The sequence below is a fragment of the Mucor velutinosus genome, assembly GCF_035048745.1.
Source record: "Mucor velutinosus strain NIH1002 chromosome Unknown tig00001567, whole genome shotgun sequence".
Classification (NCBI taxonomy): Eukaryota; Fungi; Mucoromycota; class Mucoromycetes; order Mucorales; family Mucoraceae; genus Mucor; species Mucor velutinosus.
In genome coordinates, this window is record NW_027041896.1 from 527930 (window position 1) to 543821 (window position 15892).

The 15892-nt window shown below is 39.6% G+C and overlaps 6 protein-coding genes across 6 annotated transcripts; 3 read left to right on the top strand and 3 right to left on the bottom strand.

Moving 5' to 3' along the window:
- Nucleotides 1–1498: 1498 nt before the first annotated feature.
- Nucleotides 1499–2264, bottom strand: ATC70_012052 (uncharacterized protein; the record flags this gene model as incomplete). Its single annotated transcript, XM_064831235.1, has 2 exons — nucleotides 1499–1867; nucleotides 1926–2264. 2 exons carry the CDS (start codon nucleotides 2262–2264, stop codon nucleotides 1499–1501), a joined length of 708 nt encoding a protein of 235 aa, XP_064688103.1.
- Nucleotides 2265–6821: 4557 nt separating this feature from the next.
- Nucleotides 6822–7232, bottom strand: PMT2_2 (Protein O-mannosyltransferase 2; the record flags this gene model as incomplete). Its single annotated transcript, XM_064831236.1, has 1 exon — nucleotides 6822–7232. One exon carries the CDS (start codon nucleotides 7230–7232, stop codon nucleotides 6822–6824), a length of 411 nt encoding a protein of 136 aa, XP_064688104.1.
- Nucleotides 7233–9907: 2675 nt separating this feature from the next.
- ATC70_012054 (uncharacterized protein) lies at nucleotides 9908–12099 on the bottom strand (the record flags this gene model as incomplete). Its single annotated transcript, XM_064831237.1, has 6 exons — nucleotides 9908–10377; nucleotides 10438–10945; nucleotides 11000–11394; nucleotides 11452–11643; nucleotides 11701–11850; nucleotides 11901–12099. 6 exons carry the CDS (start codon nucleotides 12097–12099, stop codon nucleotides 9908–9910), a joined length of 1914 nt encoding a protein of 637 aa, XP_064688105.1.
- A 173-nt stretch (nucleotides 12100–12272) lies between these two features.
- RPL37B_2 (60S ribosomal protein L37B) lies at nucleotides 12273–13275 on the top strand (the record flags this gene model as incomplete). Its single annotated transcript, XM_064831238.1, has 3 exons — nucleotides 12273–12504; nucleotides 12565–12622; nucleotides 12678–13275. 3 exons carry the CDS (start codon nucleotides 12273–12275, stop codon nucleotides 13273–13275), a joined length of 888 nt encoding a protein of 295 aa, XP_064688106.1.
- Nucleotides 13276–13755: 480 nt separating this feature from the next.
- On the top strand, nucleotides 13756–14131 carry GPA2_3 (Guanine nucleotide-binding protein alpha-2 subunit; the record flags this gene model as incomplete). Its single annotated transcript, XM_064831239.1, has 3 exons — nucleotides 13756–13793; nucleotides 13865–14053; nucleotides 14110–14131. 3 exons carry the CDS (start codon nucleotides 13756–13758, stop codon nucleotides 14129–14131), a joined length of 249 nt encoding a protein of 82 aa, XP_064688107.1.
- Nucleotides 14132–14507: 376 nt separating this feature from the next.
- On the top strand, nucleotides 14508–15872 carry ATC70_012057 (uncharacterized protein; the record flags this gene model as incomplete). The annotated part of the gene is made up of 1 exon (XM_064831240.1): nucleotides 14508–15872. The coding sequence occupies one exon, from the start codon at nucleotides 14508–14510 to the stop codon at nucleotides 15870–15872; it is 1365 nt and encodes a 454-aa protein (XP_064688108.1).
- Nucleotides 15873–15892: the final 20 nt, after the last annotated feature.

Sequence of the window (15892 nt, forward strand, 5' to 3'; positions counted from 1 at the left end):
CTTTCGTCTCTCGAAGAAGCGTGTTTTAATGCTGACAAATATTCTTCCGTCAGATCTAATATAAAGAGCTGTCTATCCTGAATCATCTCTATTGTTTGTTCCGGACTGGTGGCCTATCGACTCTTACACAGCCCATATTCGTTAACTGATTCAAGGCTTATACAATTATCCCGTATCCAAAATCAAGGTCCTATTGCTGCGATACTGTCGAGTAACGATAAATATCTTTTAATTATACACTAGTGTTAATCCTCAGTCAGTCTTGTTGGAATGATAATAAGTATAATTAGTTTCAATTGTATCTCCTCTGTCTGCATCTCACGTCGTTATTCTAATAAGTATTGACTATGAAGACAGGGCGTCTAAAATATGTAAGACCTCTTCCTACTACTGATGATGATTCAAGTACCGCATAGCATACTGTTCCTGAGAATTTTACCCAGGAGTAAACGGTTACTTAGGCGGTGCTATATAACCAGAGGAAAAAAAGAAAGGAAATTCATATAACTCCCACCGATGGTTGGTCTATTGGAGAAGTGCTTGCCAATAGTAGACTTTTCTTTGAAAGCTATAGGCATTCACGCTCAAAGCTAAACATGGAGAGACAAAGCTATGCTTCACCATTGTAATACTTCTTGTTCTTTTTGCCGCAAGACAGCCTTCCTCATATCGTTGGTAGTATCAGTGCTCGTGCAAAAACTGTCAATGGAACTTGGAGAGACATAAGTAATATATTCAACACCTTGTTGAATATCTAAAATTACACAAATGAAATTTACAGTAAAGTATCAGCTTTCCACTGTGTGCAAAAAGTAAGATGATTCTTTATAAAATGAAATGCATGGTCCTTTTTATATCTTTCTGAGGTTTAGATCCTGAGATGTAAATTTAAGTGTGATGATCCAGTAGATTGTTGTAAATGATATATGTAGACAATCTAGAGAGAGATGTAGTTGTAGTTTGTTCTTGTCATTGCAGCGAGTGGTGTGGTTTCAGTAATAGTCATCCTACTACAGTGCGCGAAAAAAACGTTCCAGTGTTTTGCCAAATTGCACTTATAGCCAGTTTTCTCTGCAAATATCAAAGCTACTGGGGCTTGCTTAGTTTCATAAATAGCTTAAGTAGTTGGCTATCAGATGATATATTATGCACGTTATTCACGTAATTAGAAAAAGAATGGTAGCCACATGAAAAGTGAAAAGTCGAATTTATTAAATTATATAAAAAAGCTCAATATTTAGTTGGACCACCTTTACTCTTGATAACCGCTTTGATTCGGCGTGGCATGCTGCCTATGTATTTAAGACAGTCTTCTTTTGTGAATTTATACCATTTCTGTTCAATTCTGTCTTCTAGCTCAGAAAGGCTGGTGGCCCTAGTAGGGTACTTGTTCAAACGACGTTTTAGTTGATGCCAGACATGTTCAATGGGGTTTAGGTCAGGGCTTTGGGGAGGGCCAATCAAGGACACTTTGCACAGAGAATCCGTGATGCGTGAACTATTTTTTAATGGGACCAGAAGTATGTGGTCTTGCGTTATCTTGCTGGAATCTAAACGTTTTCTTGTCCAGCCCATAGTACTCGATAGTGTCTAGCAAAGATGAGTCCAGAATTTCAGCATAAACTTCTGAGTTAACAGTTCCTTCGGTAATGGTGGAGCCATAGCTGGGTCCCTCCGCTGTTATCATGCCCCAGAAAACAACGCCACCACCATCTCCCTGAACTTGAGCCTCAGTTTGATGAGGCATCAACTCAGTGGGCCTGTCAGTCCAGTAGAAAGATTCGCCGTCAGATCCCCACATGTTGACCCTGGTTTCATCGAAAAATCCCCATTTACGCCAATCGTCCGCAGTCAAATGTCGATGTCTCTTGGCCCACACAAGACGCTTTTTTCCGGTTCTCCGCAGACACGAAATTGGTCTTTACGTTTCTTTTAGCCTTGAACCCTTTGCGCTTGAGTATATACTGTATATTCCTCAAAGTCATCTGAACTCCCATATGAGCAAGGTAGCACTGCACACCCTTGGGGCCGTCTAAATTACCATTGCGGAGATTCCTCTCAATGTAGTTCATATTTTGCGTAGTGATTTTGCTGCGTCTTCCGGGTTTGGCATGTTTTGAATGACCAAGAAACTTCTTCCTATAGCGAGAAAGTACACTGACGGACAAATTTGGGAAGATTTTTTGAATGGCACGGAGGGAACAACCTTGGTTGAAAAGAGCCTTGACAGATCCTTGAACCTCCTGAGGAATGGGACGTGTCATGTTAAAAAAAGTGATGAAGTAAAGATGGTAAAATATAATGAGGGAAAAGACCAAAATCTCAGGCTTCTTTATACTTTTTTAAGCATTCCTCAGATAACTAACGTTTTAAACATAACTGATATAAAAAATTACGGCTCTCGGATTATTTTCGTGGAATGTATACAAACAATAAGGTCATCAAGCGATATTTCCAATTTTACAAAATCGAAATTTTTTACTTCACGTCAGTTGCACTAGCTCAATATCTACTGTATCAATCATTTTAGTAGCTCATTTTGTGGCCAAAAGCCCAAGCTTTCGTAGTCTTACTTTAGTTTTCAAATTGGAAAAAATTGACAGAGCTGTAAGTGTAAAACTACGAATTGGCAAAACACTGGAACGTTTTTTTCGCGCACTGTAGTTGACTATTTGATGTGTCCTGTTATGCGTGTAGACTATGGTTTGATGTGTGCTTTACTGTGTATGTAGAAACCGATGAGGCGTTGATGTGCTGGATCAGGTGTAATATGGTGAATTATGGTGTGGATTGCATCGCCAGTCAATTTTGTGTGCACGGGTGCCTCAGGAACTACAATAGATCCAATTTCCCTAATGTAAAGATGTCGAGATCCACCTACACTACATGAAACATATTGACTTAGGTGGTCTCTCAACAAGCTATACCAACAACCCATAAGGTCCCAGCGGCCTGCTGTTTATATACCATTTCAATGTAGTAGTCATTGACCAGGGATCTATTATCATACTCAAGCTAGTTAGATGTACTGTAGTAAAGAAGCGCTTTGCTTTCGTTTTAGATACAGTTGACAACTGATTATTATCATCCGCTTATTATTACGAATTCATCAATATGCATAACAGTATTGACGCTCAAGGTTTGAAACAACCGCAATCGATTTATCAGAAATAAATTATTTATAAAAAGAGTATGAAATTAATCAGGTAAAGAATATCGTTTATTACATTGGAAATAAGAGGGATTATATACTCTTTGAATTGAGGTGTAATGAAATAGCCACCAAAACGCAACTTGATTGAAAACCGAAATTCACCAAATAGCACTCATTCAAATTCATGCTATTTGGATCTATTAGTAGAAGCGCTCAAATGTACATCAACAACCATTTAAACATTCTAAAGTAAAGATGAATCATTATCTCGCACATTGTGTGAATGAATCATACCTGATCATCACAATGTATTCCATCTCACTCATGATGGCCATAATAAGTGATGTTATCCATTATTACCCAAATAAAATCAAATCAATGACAAGCATATTCAAATATGACAACTATGCCTTGATGCCATAGTTGCACAATACCCCTCAATAACAAACATCACACCTTAAACTGTCAAGGTTACATTAAATCATTCTTTGACGATGGCTCATCCAAGCCCATCAAGATGACTCAAATCGACCCTTATTGCCAGTGCTCTTGCATTGATTACCACTTTAAATCAAACATCAACAACTTTTGTCAGATATCGCAATAGCAGCACCTATTGCTCTCTGTCATTACTAATCCTACAAGCTGGTTGCAATTGTATAAATACTCTTCTTTTTTACTCAATTCCAGGATCTTCAGTTCATTTTATACACAAATATAATACAGTTGCTTTCTATTGTATTTTATTATTGCTTTATTTATTTTGTGAAATCCGTGCGTCATACATGATCTTATTGCAACGCCTTAATTTCAGGTCAAATTCTGCTAAAAACAAGCCATTTTTAAGCACGAATAACTCATGCTACAAAACGCTTTGAGCGCCGGAAATAGCACCAAACGGCCCTCCTTTGATATGCCTTACTTAATGATGCTTTATCTCAATTTCTTTTAGTTCATTGCAAATCCATAAAAATCATCATTTTTTCGCGAGTATTAGCAAGGGAAAATTCATGAAAATCAAACGATTGCGTTTTTCATCGCAAAAATAAAGACTTTTTCTATGATACATATCAGATCAAATCAATCGTAGAGACGGAATGCAGCACTGGAAACTCTTCCTATGAGACTTTCATATGTTAAATTTTGACATATCCGCAGAAAATCTATTTTCAAATATCTTAAGATTGCTCTTTATTTTCGGTCTGAAAGTTGAATGTGACCAGCATCATTCGATGCACCTTCATTGACTCTTTATAAGTGCATTAGAAGGTAAGGTATAATAACGACAATTTTCATAGTCAAATTTAGCAAAAACGTTTAAAGGATGTGAAATCAAGTCGCATTTGAACACGAAAATACCCACTGCACAATTTCAAATTAAAGTGCAGCAGTTACGACTGCCACGGCAGAAGACTGAGGTCAAATCTACTGAACGTGACGTCGGATATGTCGCCCTCTTTCTGTTCCCTACCGTCGTTTTTTAACCCTTTTTGCAAAACGCGTTTATTATCAAACCATGTTGGTTTTGGAACCCTATTGATTGAAAATAACACTCTCGCTTCTGATGACACGGTCCTGTGCTGTTAAAGATACCTGGTACTGCCTCTTTGAAGTGGAATATGGTGGGTACCATTCGGTAACGAGCACTGGAAGACGTAAAATCAGCACTAATCGAATTTGCTTATTAGATTTTGATAATTTTTTTTGCCTGTTTGACATGCGTGCTGTTGCCATTCCTTCTCTGCTATCTCTGCTCTCTGCTTCTTTGCTTTATCATGTCTGGTAGCTGCTTCTTCGGTCTCTGTCTCTGGCGGTTGCTTCTTTAATCTTTGTCTGCTGGTCTCTGGTGTCGCTCGTTGTTCGGTTTTTCTATCCTGCTGTTACTGTTGCTGGCGTTGCTGCTCGCGTTGCCACTGGTGTTGCTGCTGCTGTTGCTGCTAATATGGTGTTTCCTTGTCTACTGTCTTTGTTGTATGCTTGTTCTCTGGTCTATCTGTGGTAATGTTAACTGGTAAATAGCTTCTTTGGCCTTTGTTTGCTCTCTGCTAATGGTGTTCGTTCTTTAGTTTTGCTATTGTACTGGTGCTGCTACTGCTGCTGCTGCTATTCTGGTCTTTCCTGGTCTGCTGTGTTTGGTGCATGCTCGTTTTCTGGTCTGTCTCCGGTGATTGTCTATACTCTTTTGGTCTATCTATGGCTGTGGTAAGTGGTAAGTATCTTCTTTCTTCTGGTAGCAGTGATATAAAACTTCTTTGAACGCTTATATTATTGCTTCCTTTCTCGTGATAATGCATTCATGATGTTTGTCTTGTTGCGCTTTTTTCTTCTTCTTTTTCTTTTGTTGGTAGTGTTTCCTCTGTAGCTTTACAGGAAACAACATTAGTCATTATGTTGTATTGCAAACTTATAATACCACTGTTGCTTTTGCAGTTGTGCGTATTTGGGTCATGTTGCTTTACATCCGACTATTACTACCATGCGCGTTGTTGCTCATGTATGCATTTTCTTGCAACAGCAACGAGCTTTTTTAAACATCTTTGATGTTGTGTTTGCTATACTTTTCTTTGACTCGCTTCGTGTGAATGTATCTTTTCTGCTTACATACTACTATACTCGTATAGTAATATGCTCTTTTCTTTCTTTTATTATGTTTATGTTTCTTTGAAGCATACCTTTTTTTTTACGTTGTGTGGATGTGCCTATCCCTGAAGCTCAACAAGAACTTATCCGAGGCTAGGAGGTAGATAGGCCGCCTCCACTTGGTTATCACTACTTACTTTAGTGATGATTGAGGGTCTCATCGCCAGAATCTAAAGCTAGGTGGTGTAAGTAAGGCATGCTCTAGCACCTGAGGGAAATTTGATGATAGTTACAGCTATATTGCTATATATATCGGAGCTTAAAATTTTGCCTCACATCCAAACAGGGGGAAACCCTCGCAATTTTTTTTTTAGGTCAGCGGAGTTTTCAAGCAATCTGATTGGCTAAGAGATTGAAGCAACGATGGCCTTCAATCAGTTGATCTCCTACTGATCTGTCATTTATAATAGTTACGTGTTTGTGATAAAAGTGCAATGAAATCAGGTTTGAATACAATAAAAATCAACTGTATTTTATTTGTGTATAAATTGTGTAATGAAATAGTCACCCAAACGCAACTTGATTGAAAGGCGAAAGTCATCAAATAGCACTCATTCAAATTCATGCTATTCAAGCCTGCTAATAAAAGCGCTCAAATGTACATCATCAACAACCATTTAAACATACTAAAGTAAAGATGCACGCTTATATCGCACATTGTGTGAATGAATCACTCCTGATCACAGTGTATTCACTCACACCCATGATGGTCGTAATAAGAGATGTTATCTTTATTCAAATAAAATCAAATCAATAATAAACATATTCAAATATGACAACTACCGTGACCCACAAAACTGTCCCAATGTTTAGCAGTTTTTACTTTCAGACCTTACCACCGGACGGGAAGTTATCCAATAATAATGAATTTAGTATTTTCTAAAAGCTAAAACTGTTTTTATATTTTTTAATTTTTATAAGCACATAGCTGTAGAATCACGAGCTGTGATTAGCCAAAGTCGTAAGGTACATTGGGACAGTATTATGAGATATTTGGAAAAATCAAGTTTTACTATTTTATAAGACTTTAATACTTTGTCCATTTCCCTTTTGCTTTGATAACGGCCGCAATACGTCGAGGCATACTTTCTATAACCTTTTGGCACTCCTCCGGCTTCATTTGGTCATAACAAATCTCTGTTACTCGCTCATATAATTCATTCATACCCTTGGTTGCGGTTTCATACTCATTGAGACGCCTTTTCAACAAAGCCCACATGTTTTCGATAGGAATCAAGTCTGGAGATTGTCGGGGCCACTCCATGACCTGGTATGACTGTTCCTGAAGGTAATCCTTGACCAAATTTGAGGTGTGTTTGGGATCATTGTCTTGCTGAAATATCACTTGTTCACGGCTGAAGCCCAATTTCTCAACAGAAAAGGCAATAGTCTGCTCCAATTCGTCTTGAAGGATTTCCTTGTAGAATGCCTTATCCATATTACCGTTTATTTTGCACACCCAGCCAACACCAGCATACGTAATGGCACTCCAAAGTATGATACTGCCACCACCGTGTTTTACCGTGAGCTTGACATGGTGGTTTTGAAGCTGTTCACCAGATCGAATCCAGGCCTACTGTCGCCCATCTGAGTTGAAACGGTTAATTTTGGTCTCGTCTGTCCAAATAACACGTTTCCAGTCGTCAACAGTTCAGTCCTTGTGCTGTTTACACCACGCAAGTGTCTTCTTGTCATTAGCGTCACTAAGCAAAGGCTTCTTTTTCCTTCTCGAAAGCCCCTAAGCCCGCAGTGCGGAGTGCTCTACGAACGGTTTCCGGATGAACTTTCATCTGGAAATCTTTCCCCAAGATTTTTGTGACCTTGACGACGCTTAAAACCCGCTCCTTGGTTACCTTTCGAACACAGTAGCGCTTGTTGGCTTCAGACAACACTGTGGAATTTGAGGCTTTACAGACTAAAATTCACGGAAAAAAAAGAATAAAAAAACAGTAAAGTCAACTTGATAAAGGTATATTTTATTATCAAACTGACAGGTGTAAAGTAAACTGAAGTCTCTCTACTGGCCAGGTAGATGATCCTTCTTATATACTATAACAATGGATAAAAGTTCTATTAATTAGATTGACAAATAAGTCAACTCAGATCAACTAATGTCTAATCATGCTAAAAGACAATTCCAGCAAGCTAATCATGATTTAGCTCTGTCTGGATGAATAATTAGACTCTCATCCGAAGTACCCTGATCTATCCTTTCCATAAGGATAATTAATATCGATCTAGTAGCATGTATCCGATAGGTACAGTCTTCTTAGTCTATATTAATAGTACATATCTGAGTGTATATCGCTAAGCATACATCTTTAGCATGTATCTGGATATATGGCATGTCTATAGCATATCGTATGCATGTCTATAGCATGTCTCATATATAGTACAAGTCTGTAGTACATAAAGTATCTGTAGCTAGTATCACGGATATAAGCATGTGTCTTATAGCGTGGATCATGAAGTGCACATCTGAAGCAACAAGCTCATATTGCATTAATCTTGGTGCCTATCCAGATATGGTAAACATCCGTAGTCAATGTCGGAATACAAGTATAAGTCTATAGTGCCATCCATGTCCGTGGTGCCATCTATAGCCTATATCTTATATAGTATGAATCTTATAGTACTAGCGTATCTGAAGTCCATATCTTCTTATAGTATAAATCGATATCGTACATCTAATCCAGTGTACATACAGTTTATATCTAAATCTGGTAACTGGATGAACTGTCGGAATGCAGATCATAGTGGATGTATTCCACAAACACCCTAGGACGACCACCTTTCGAGGTTTCCAGGCCCGGACAATGCTCCATTCTGATTCGCCCTATAGTAGACTTACCCAAAGACAGTTTTTCAGCAATTCCCCGAATCGAAACACCGCTTCGAAGCATTGTGATTGCAGAATTAACCTTGGAGACAGCAATGGCTTTCATGGCTTGATAATCGACGTAACTGATATTTAGAACTCCGAGATGGATAATGGAGACTACTTGTGCTACATGAGGCTTTCTTATACGAGGCTCTTGAGGTTATTCCAAATTGTGGGTTTGAGTTATCACTGAATTTGTAATTTTTCAAAAGATCTCACAATACTGTCCCAATGTACCTTATGACTTTGGCCAATCACAGCTTGTGATTCTACAGCTATGTGCTTATAAAAATTAAAAAATATAAAAACAGTTTTAGCTTTTAGAAAATACTAAATTCATTATTATTGGATAACTTCCCGTCCGGTGGTAAGGTCTGAAAGTAAAAACTGCTAAACATTGGGACAGTTTTGTGGGTCACGGTAGAAGAGGTCCAACAACTTGAGTCAAACTTTTACAATCAAATATTTTGTCGGCTACTGTTGAAAAAAACATCATGAAATGTAAGTTTGAACATACCGATTAGTGACGATTAGTACAACATTGGCGCCTCTGTGATTATTTATAAAAAAAGCATATTCTATTTGACAAGATTTAGCAAATGATGAAATCCTCAGCGAAAGTTTGCTACTCATAGTAGTTGGTAAGTTAATTTGCAGACAATGTAAACTTGCCCTCCGTATTCTCATCATTCCGTATTGAAGGTTTTCAGATACTATTCTCTATGCTGACAATGATCAAAAAGGACTTTTTTTTTCCAAGCTTGAGCTAAGCAATATGAGATTACCAGACTGTTAAAATCATTGAGATGCGATTTCAAGCGATGATAGATAGCATGGTGATGATAGAGATCATTTCCGGAGCGTATTTCATAAATGACAAGCAACTTTTTATTCATAGTTACAACAACATCTAATAATAATAGTCATTCAGCAACAACTCACCGGGCCCATATATAACATGAATTATGCTAACATGAAAACCTAAATTTTGCATAAAATAGTTGAATTCTCTTTGTTACTTACACACACAAGCCCCAATTCATAGAAGAGGAGGGATGAGGATGTTGGACTGCAAAATGATAAAACATGTCATAAAATCAAGGTGGAAAATATATTTTTCTTAACGTGTACAGTAAAAAGGAATTTTGTAAATGAAGAGAGAATGAAGAAAAAGGGATATCTGGCATTTTACTATTACATTGTTAGCTGCTGTCGTTCAATGTGTTGCTGTTTTACTGTTCGCTAACAGTGGTTTTGCTAGCATCTTGTGGTTTCTCTGATTTATCCTCATCTTTTTTTTCATCTTCAAGGGGTTCTCCATCTACATCCTCTTTTTCTTCTTCAGCAGATGCCTGTTGTTGTTGCTGTTGTTGCTGTTGGTCGGAAGAAGCAGAAGCATCATATGCTCCATAGGGCTGTTGTTGTTGTTGTTGTTGTTGTTGTTGTTGTTGTTGGCCATAATATTGCTGATACCATTGATAATAAGCTTCTTGTTGTTCTTTCGTGGGTTGTTGTCCACCATAATATTGTGCATAGTAAGCCTGTTGCTGATCTTGTGCAGAGGTGCTATTTCCACCCTCAGCTTTGTTATCTTTGGAATCGTCATTGTTATCGCCTGATGATGAAGGTGGAGGGGCTCCTTCGGTTTGTGAGGGATCTTGCTGCTGATAGTTGTACTGATAACCAGGATATTGTTGATAACCTACACGCACACAGTTTCAGCACAATGCTATATGCTCTTAGAGCACAGTGAATAGTTTACCTTCATTTCCGGCATAGCCATATTGTTGATAATATTGACCGTATTGTTGATTATAATCATATCCACCTTCTCCGCCGCCATGCTGGTTGTAATCATTGCCATAATCATTGCGAGATCTATAACCTCCTCTATCGTTGTTGTATCTATCATATCGTCCACCGGGACCACGATTAGCTTCTGCCACCTTATCTTCGACTAGCTGTTTAGCAATAGCAACGCATTGAGGATCACCAAAGATATTGACAATACGCTCTTCTGTATTGGGCTCATTGGCGGGCTCAATCTTGACACGAGCACCTGATTGATCTTGCATGGCTCTCACAGTTTCACCGCCTCTGCCAATAATCAAACCCACAGCAGATGAAGGCACAGTAATAAAGATACGTTCATCATCAGGTCTGCCCATACGGTTGTAGCCGCCGTATCCTCCTTGCTGTCCGTATCCTCCTTGCTGTCCGTATCCTCCTTGTTGTCCGTATCCGCCTCCACCACCATATCCACCTGGGCCCTACATTCAAAACAAGTAAGTATACGCTACAGCACATCAAATCAAATGCCTTACGTTGCTGTAGACAACATCTTCAATCATAGATTTTGCCATTTGAGTAGCAGCATCATCACCCACGAGATTAATGACTCGCTCACTACTGTTATCGCCAGTATCAGAAGCAATCAAAATTTTGGCTTTACTACGCTCTTCAAAATCACGAATGGTTTCGCCACCACGACCAATGACTAGTCCAACCTTGGATACAGGGACGCGCATAGTAACTGTATTTCCACCACTAGCACCTTGTGCTCCATATCCACCGCCCATACCACTACCCATGCCACCGGCTCCACCAGGTCTTTCGTTGGCTTGAGCATCAGCTACCATTTGTTGAATCATGTCGCGAGCAATAGCTGTTTGATCAGGCTGTCCAGTCAATGTCACTGTTCTTTCATTACCAACAGGATCTATGAAAAAGAGGTTTTAGGTTATGATGCAGTAAAGTAGCCAAGTTACTGGCTTACCATTAGCAAATTGAACCTTGGAGACACCAGACATGCGTTCGATCTTTTTCAAATTTTCACCACCTTTGCCGATGAGCAACCCTACCATATGGTTAGGGACAGTATAGTCTTCAGAGTGGCCACCGCCACCTCCATAAGATCTACGTTCATCGGATCCAAGTCCATGTCTGCTTCTTGATTCACTGCTGCCATCTATCCAAACTTGTGATTAGACTATGCGATGTATTACTAGATAACAAAGCTGCTTACACGAGGGTCTAGAGAAACCACTATCATAGGCACTTCTTTTGCTGTCGTGCTGGCTTTCACCATATGAGCCACCACCACCATAGGAGCGACTGGATGAGGAGCCATGATAATCATCATTGCGATCATCATCATTATAGCCTCGCTTAGAACCTAATTCATCAGTTAGTACTGCCCATAGTGTGTCATTGATTCCTTCTTACCTGAAGAAGAGGATGGAGGTGAATATTGCGACGAAGTTGACTCTGCAGATGCACTGGCACCACCAGCGGATTGCTGCTTGAGTTTCTCAGCAATGGCTCTAGCTTTCGACAAGGCATCATTAAAGTTGAGAGGAGCTGAACCACCAGAAGAGGTTAAAGAAGGAGGAGGAGGCACAGCTGAATAGTTCTTGCCGTCCATGATGCGTATAATTTGAAATGATAGAAACAAAAACGAAAAAAAAAAAAAAAAAATATTTGCTTTCAACCAGCTTATAGAATGGGTTGGGTTGAATGTCAGTGGGTATAACAGGTGTTTTGGTGACTACTACAATCTCACCATCCTCTTCTTCCTTCCTCCTTCTTTTTCAAATCATGGCTTCTAAACTCATTGTCAAAAACTGGATACAAAGACTATTGCCTGCTTGCGATGGCGATGCAGCTCATGCGAAACGGCAACTGGAATGGCTCAAGGAAAAAGTGGCATTGGATGTGAGTGGCAACAGCAGTAAATCTATCTACTCGCTATCCCAGCAAGAACAAGCTCAGTTGGATGCATACATCACACAGCGAACGGAAGAGCACAAGCCGCTGCAATATATACTGGGTAGGAAAAGCCTGATCCAATGTTGAAGCAACGCTTGTTGATCCCATCTATGTGTACTAGGAACACAACCCTTTTGTGAGTTGGACATTGTCACACGACCTCCGACACTGATACCAAGGTATTTTTGTGATCTGGATGTAGATATCAACACACTCACTTCATTTCACAAAAAGATGGGAAACGGAAGAATGGACATACCGAGTTATTGACATGTTAAAGAACCAACTATCGACGGTCCAGAAGCCTCTGCGAATCTTGGATGTGTGTACCGGATCGGGCTGCATTTCATTAGCGTTGGCAAAGCACTTACCGAAAGATTCTGTACACATTACAGGTCTAGACATATCCGCTCAAGCCGTGTCTCTATCACAGCACAATCTGATTTTACATCAATCACAGCTTCGAAATCCAGTTGAATTTCACGTACAAGATGTATTCCACTACAAGCCTCAAGACGAGATTCATCTGGTTGTATCCAATCCACCGTACATTACAAACGAAGAATATGAGACGCTAGACCCCGATGTCAAGGATTGGGAAGACGTGAGGGCGCTGGTTGCCCCAGATCAAGGCACACAAGTCCATCAAGGCGTGATTCAAGTAGCCAAATATTGCAGACCACTGACCAAAGGGCCGCATCTGTTGATGGAAATGGGTGGTACACATCAAATTAAGCTTTTGAGCGAGCTGATGCTTCAACAAGGCTTCAACACGATTGACGTATGGAAGGATCTAGCAGGCAAAGATAGAGTCATCACTGGTGAATTATGATGTCTCGTGAGGTGTTTATTAGAGAGTGGCGTGTTTGTTTCTTTAATGTCAACTGACTAGTTTCCCTCACAAACCCCTTTTTGTCATTCATATCGTGAGAGTTTTTATTACAAATAAATAAACAATAGAATCTAGAAGGTGTAGAGAGACATGAATTCCAAATGGGTGATGTTTATATGACACTGTCTTGAACAGTAGTAATAAATTCAAATACACTATGCGAATGACCCGGATTATCCTAATATGCAACCCTAATTGATGCCCTCATTGTGTGTGATGCAACACTACTGTATGCCATACATGAAAAAAAGCATAATATACACAACAGCTGTGCGACCCACCACCATCAGTTTGAATTTGCACAGTTATAAAAGAGAGAGAAAAAAAACCCCATTTACTTTTGCTTTTCTTCCCTCTCTTTTCACCCATCTCTCTTTACTTTCATTTTTGCGCACACAAACACACATCTCATTATCAATCATGACAAATCAATTAGTGACAAAAGGGCCCTTGTATTGGTATTTAAATAAAAAAAAAGCATTGCCCAAATCAATCTTCAGCTTTGTCTAATGCTTGGAAAACAATCTAGGGCCGTGCCTTTGACATTGGTTGCTGCCACTGTGTATATCTCAAAGATCAAAGCGTCTTCCATTTCAGGATCATCACATCCGTTGAAATTTGTACCCTCTGGAGAACCCAAGTTTGATTCAGCGAACATGGATCGCATTCGGGCAGAGTGGCGCCATAGAAACAATGGCATTGGATTGAGAGATGTTAGGTAAATTGAAAATGTAGCATCAGGATGTTGTATAACTTACTCACGTTATAATATAGCCGAAGTGGTGGAGGCGTCTAATTCAGCATGTACTATAAAATATAAAACCTCTCTCTATCATTTAGCCACCCCTTAAGATACCTCCCATTATCATCAAGTATTTTGTTATCCCCAGCAACCCCCCCCCCCTTACATATGAATAAAAAAATATCAATCTCAAGTAATAATATCACTGATTTGGAGTTATTTGCTGTATTTTACTTGCATGTATGAAGCACTTGACAACAGTGCAAATGACACAACATCAGTGCTACATTTTATCATTCTTTCGATAAGAATGTAATATACCTTAAAACGGTTGCCAAGCAACCATTATTCACTGCTATGGTATATAAAGCATTTGAAGATACCTCCTCTCTTTTCGTCCTTTTTTTTTTAACTCTACTCCTCCTACATCATGCTGAGAAACCCAACCGCTACAGTTATTGCTGGTACAACAGAAGGACTAGTCGAGCATGAATATCAAAAGCTAAAATGCGCTTGGGAACAACAACGCTATGACATTAAATCGCAGAAACAAGAAACACAGTATTATCGTCATGACAATGTGCAATTCACGTTGATGCATCTATTTCATGGCTATTTGAATCAAATTTGGATGGACTCCCAAAACATGCTGCAATGTGCTCAATCTTGGAACAACGATCCACATAAAAAAGACGCTGCTTTTACCATGAACATACTTGGTTTACATTTGATGAAACAATCGCTAAGAACTCGTCAAGAACTATTTCATATAGTTGATGAAGCCTCCACCAACCACGATGCAATGCCGGCAAGGGCATCATCCACCACTTCGTCTTGTTCTATACCATCATACTACCAAATGCCTGTCAAATTATCCAGCTCGCCATCGACACCTACCATCAACAACGGCAGTACCATAGACCCTCATTGGCAGCTCGATTCAGCAACAACGGCATGCAAGCACGCTTTTACCCCTGGATCCAATTTTCCAAGTTATTTTCCGGCAGAGCTGGAGCAGAATACATCATGTCATTTTTGCCATGAAAAGTTGGTGAGACTCAAGAAGAGTTTCTCTGCTGATTATTTTTCGGCATTGGCCAGTCAAATATCATCCGAAGAGGCTACTAGCTGTAGTAGTAATAGTGATAGCGATGACAGCGGCGAGGATACGCAAGCAGCCTATCAGTGTTTCAATGATGCTACCAGTAATAGCAATAGCGCATTCGATTTGGAATCCATAGAAGATGTGCTCGCCAGCAGGAAATTGCTAGTACAAGAAGACGATGATGATGAAGATGAGGGGAACCGCAATTATAAGCAAAAGCTATTAAAATATCAGTTGATCCGTGCCAGCGAGTTACACGAGAGCTCCAAGCTAGAGTTAGAGGAAGATGACCATGGATCTGTATCGTCTAGTGGCACCACAGTGGAAGAATTAAGGATGAAGCGCTCCACCATCAACAACAATTTATTGCACAAACGCAACGGGTCTTCTACATGCTTACCCGAGTCCTTTCATTCGTCTGATAGTCATTACCATTGCGAACAAGAGGAAGACACGATGCCTCAAAAGAAGAGAAATTTGTCCATGTTCTTTACCCACAACAGCAAATCAACATCTACAAAATCCAGCTTCAAAGACAAGCTGAAAAAGTATCGCAGCAAAGACGCGTCAAGCGACAAGAATTCCATGCCACGTTCGCTATCCCACACAATCTGTCAATTGTTTGCTTCACAAAGCAGTAGTAGTACTAGTAGCAGTATGAGGCGACAACAACAGCAAGCCCAACTGTAGTAGCTTATGCTGGAATAAAT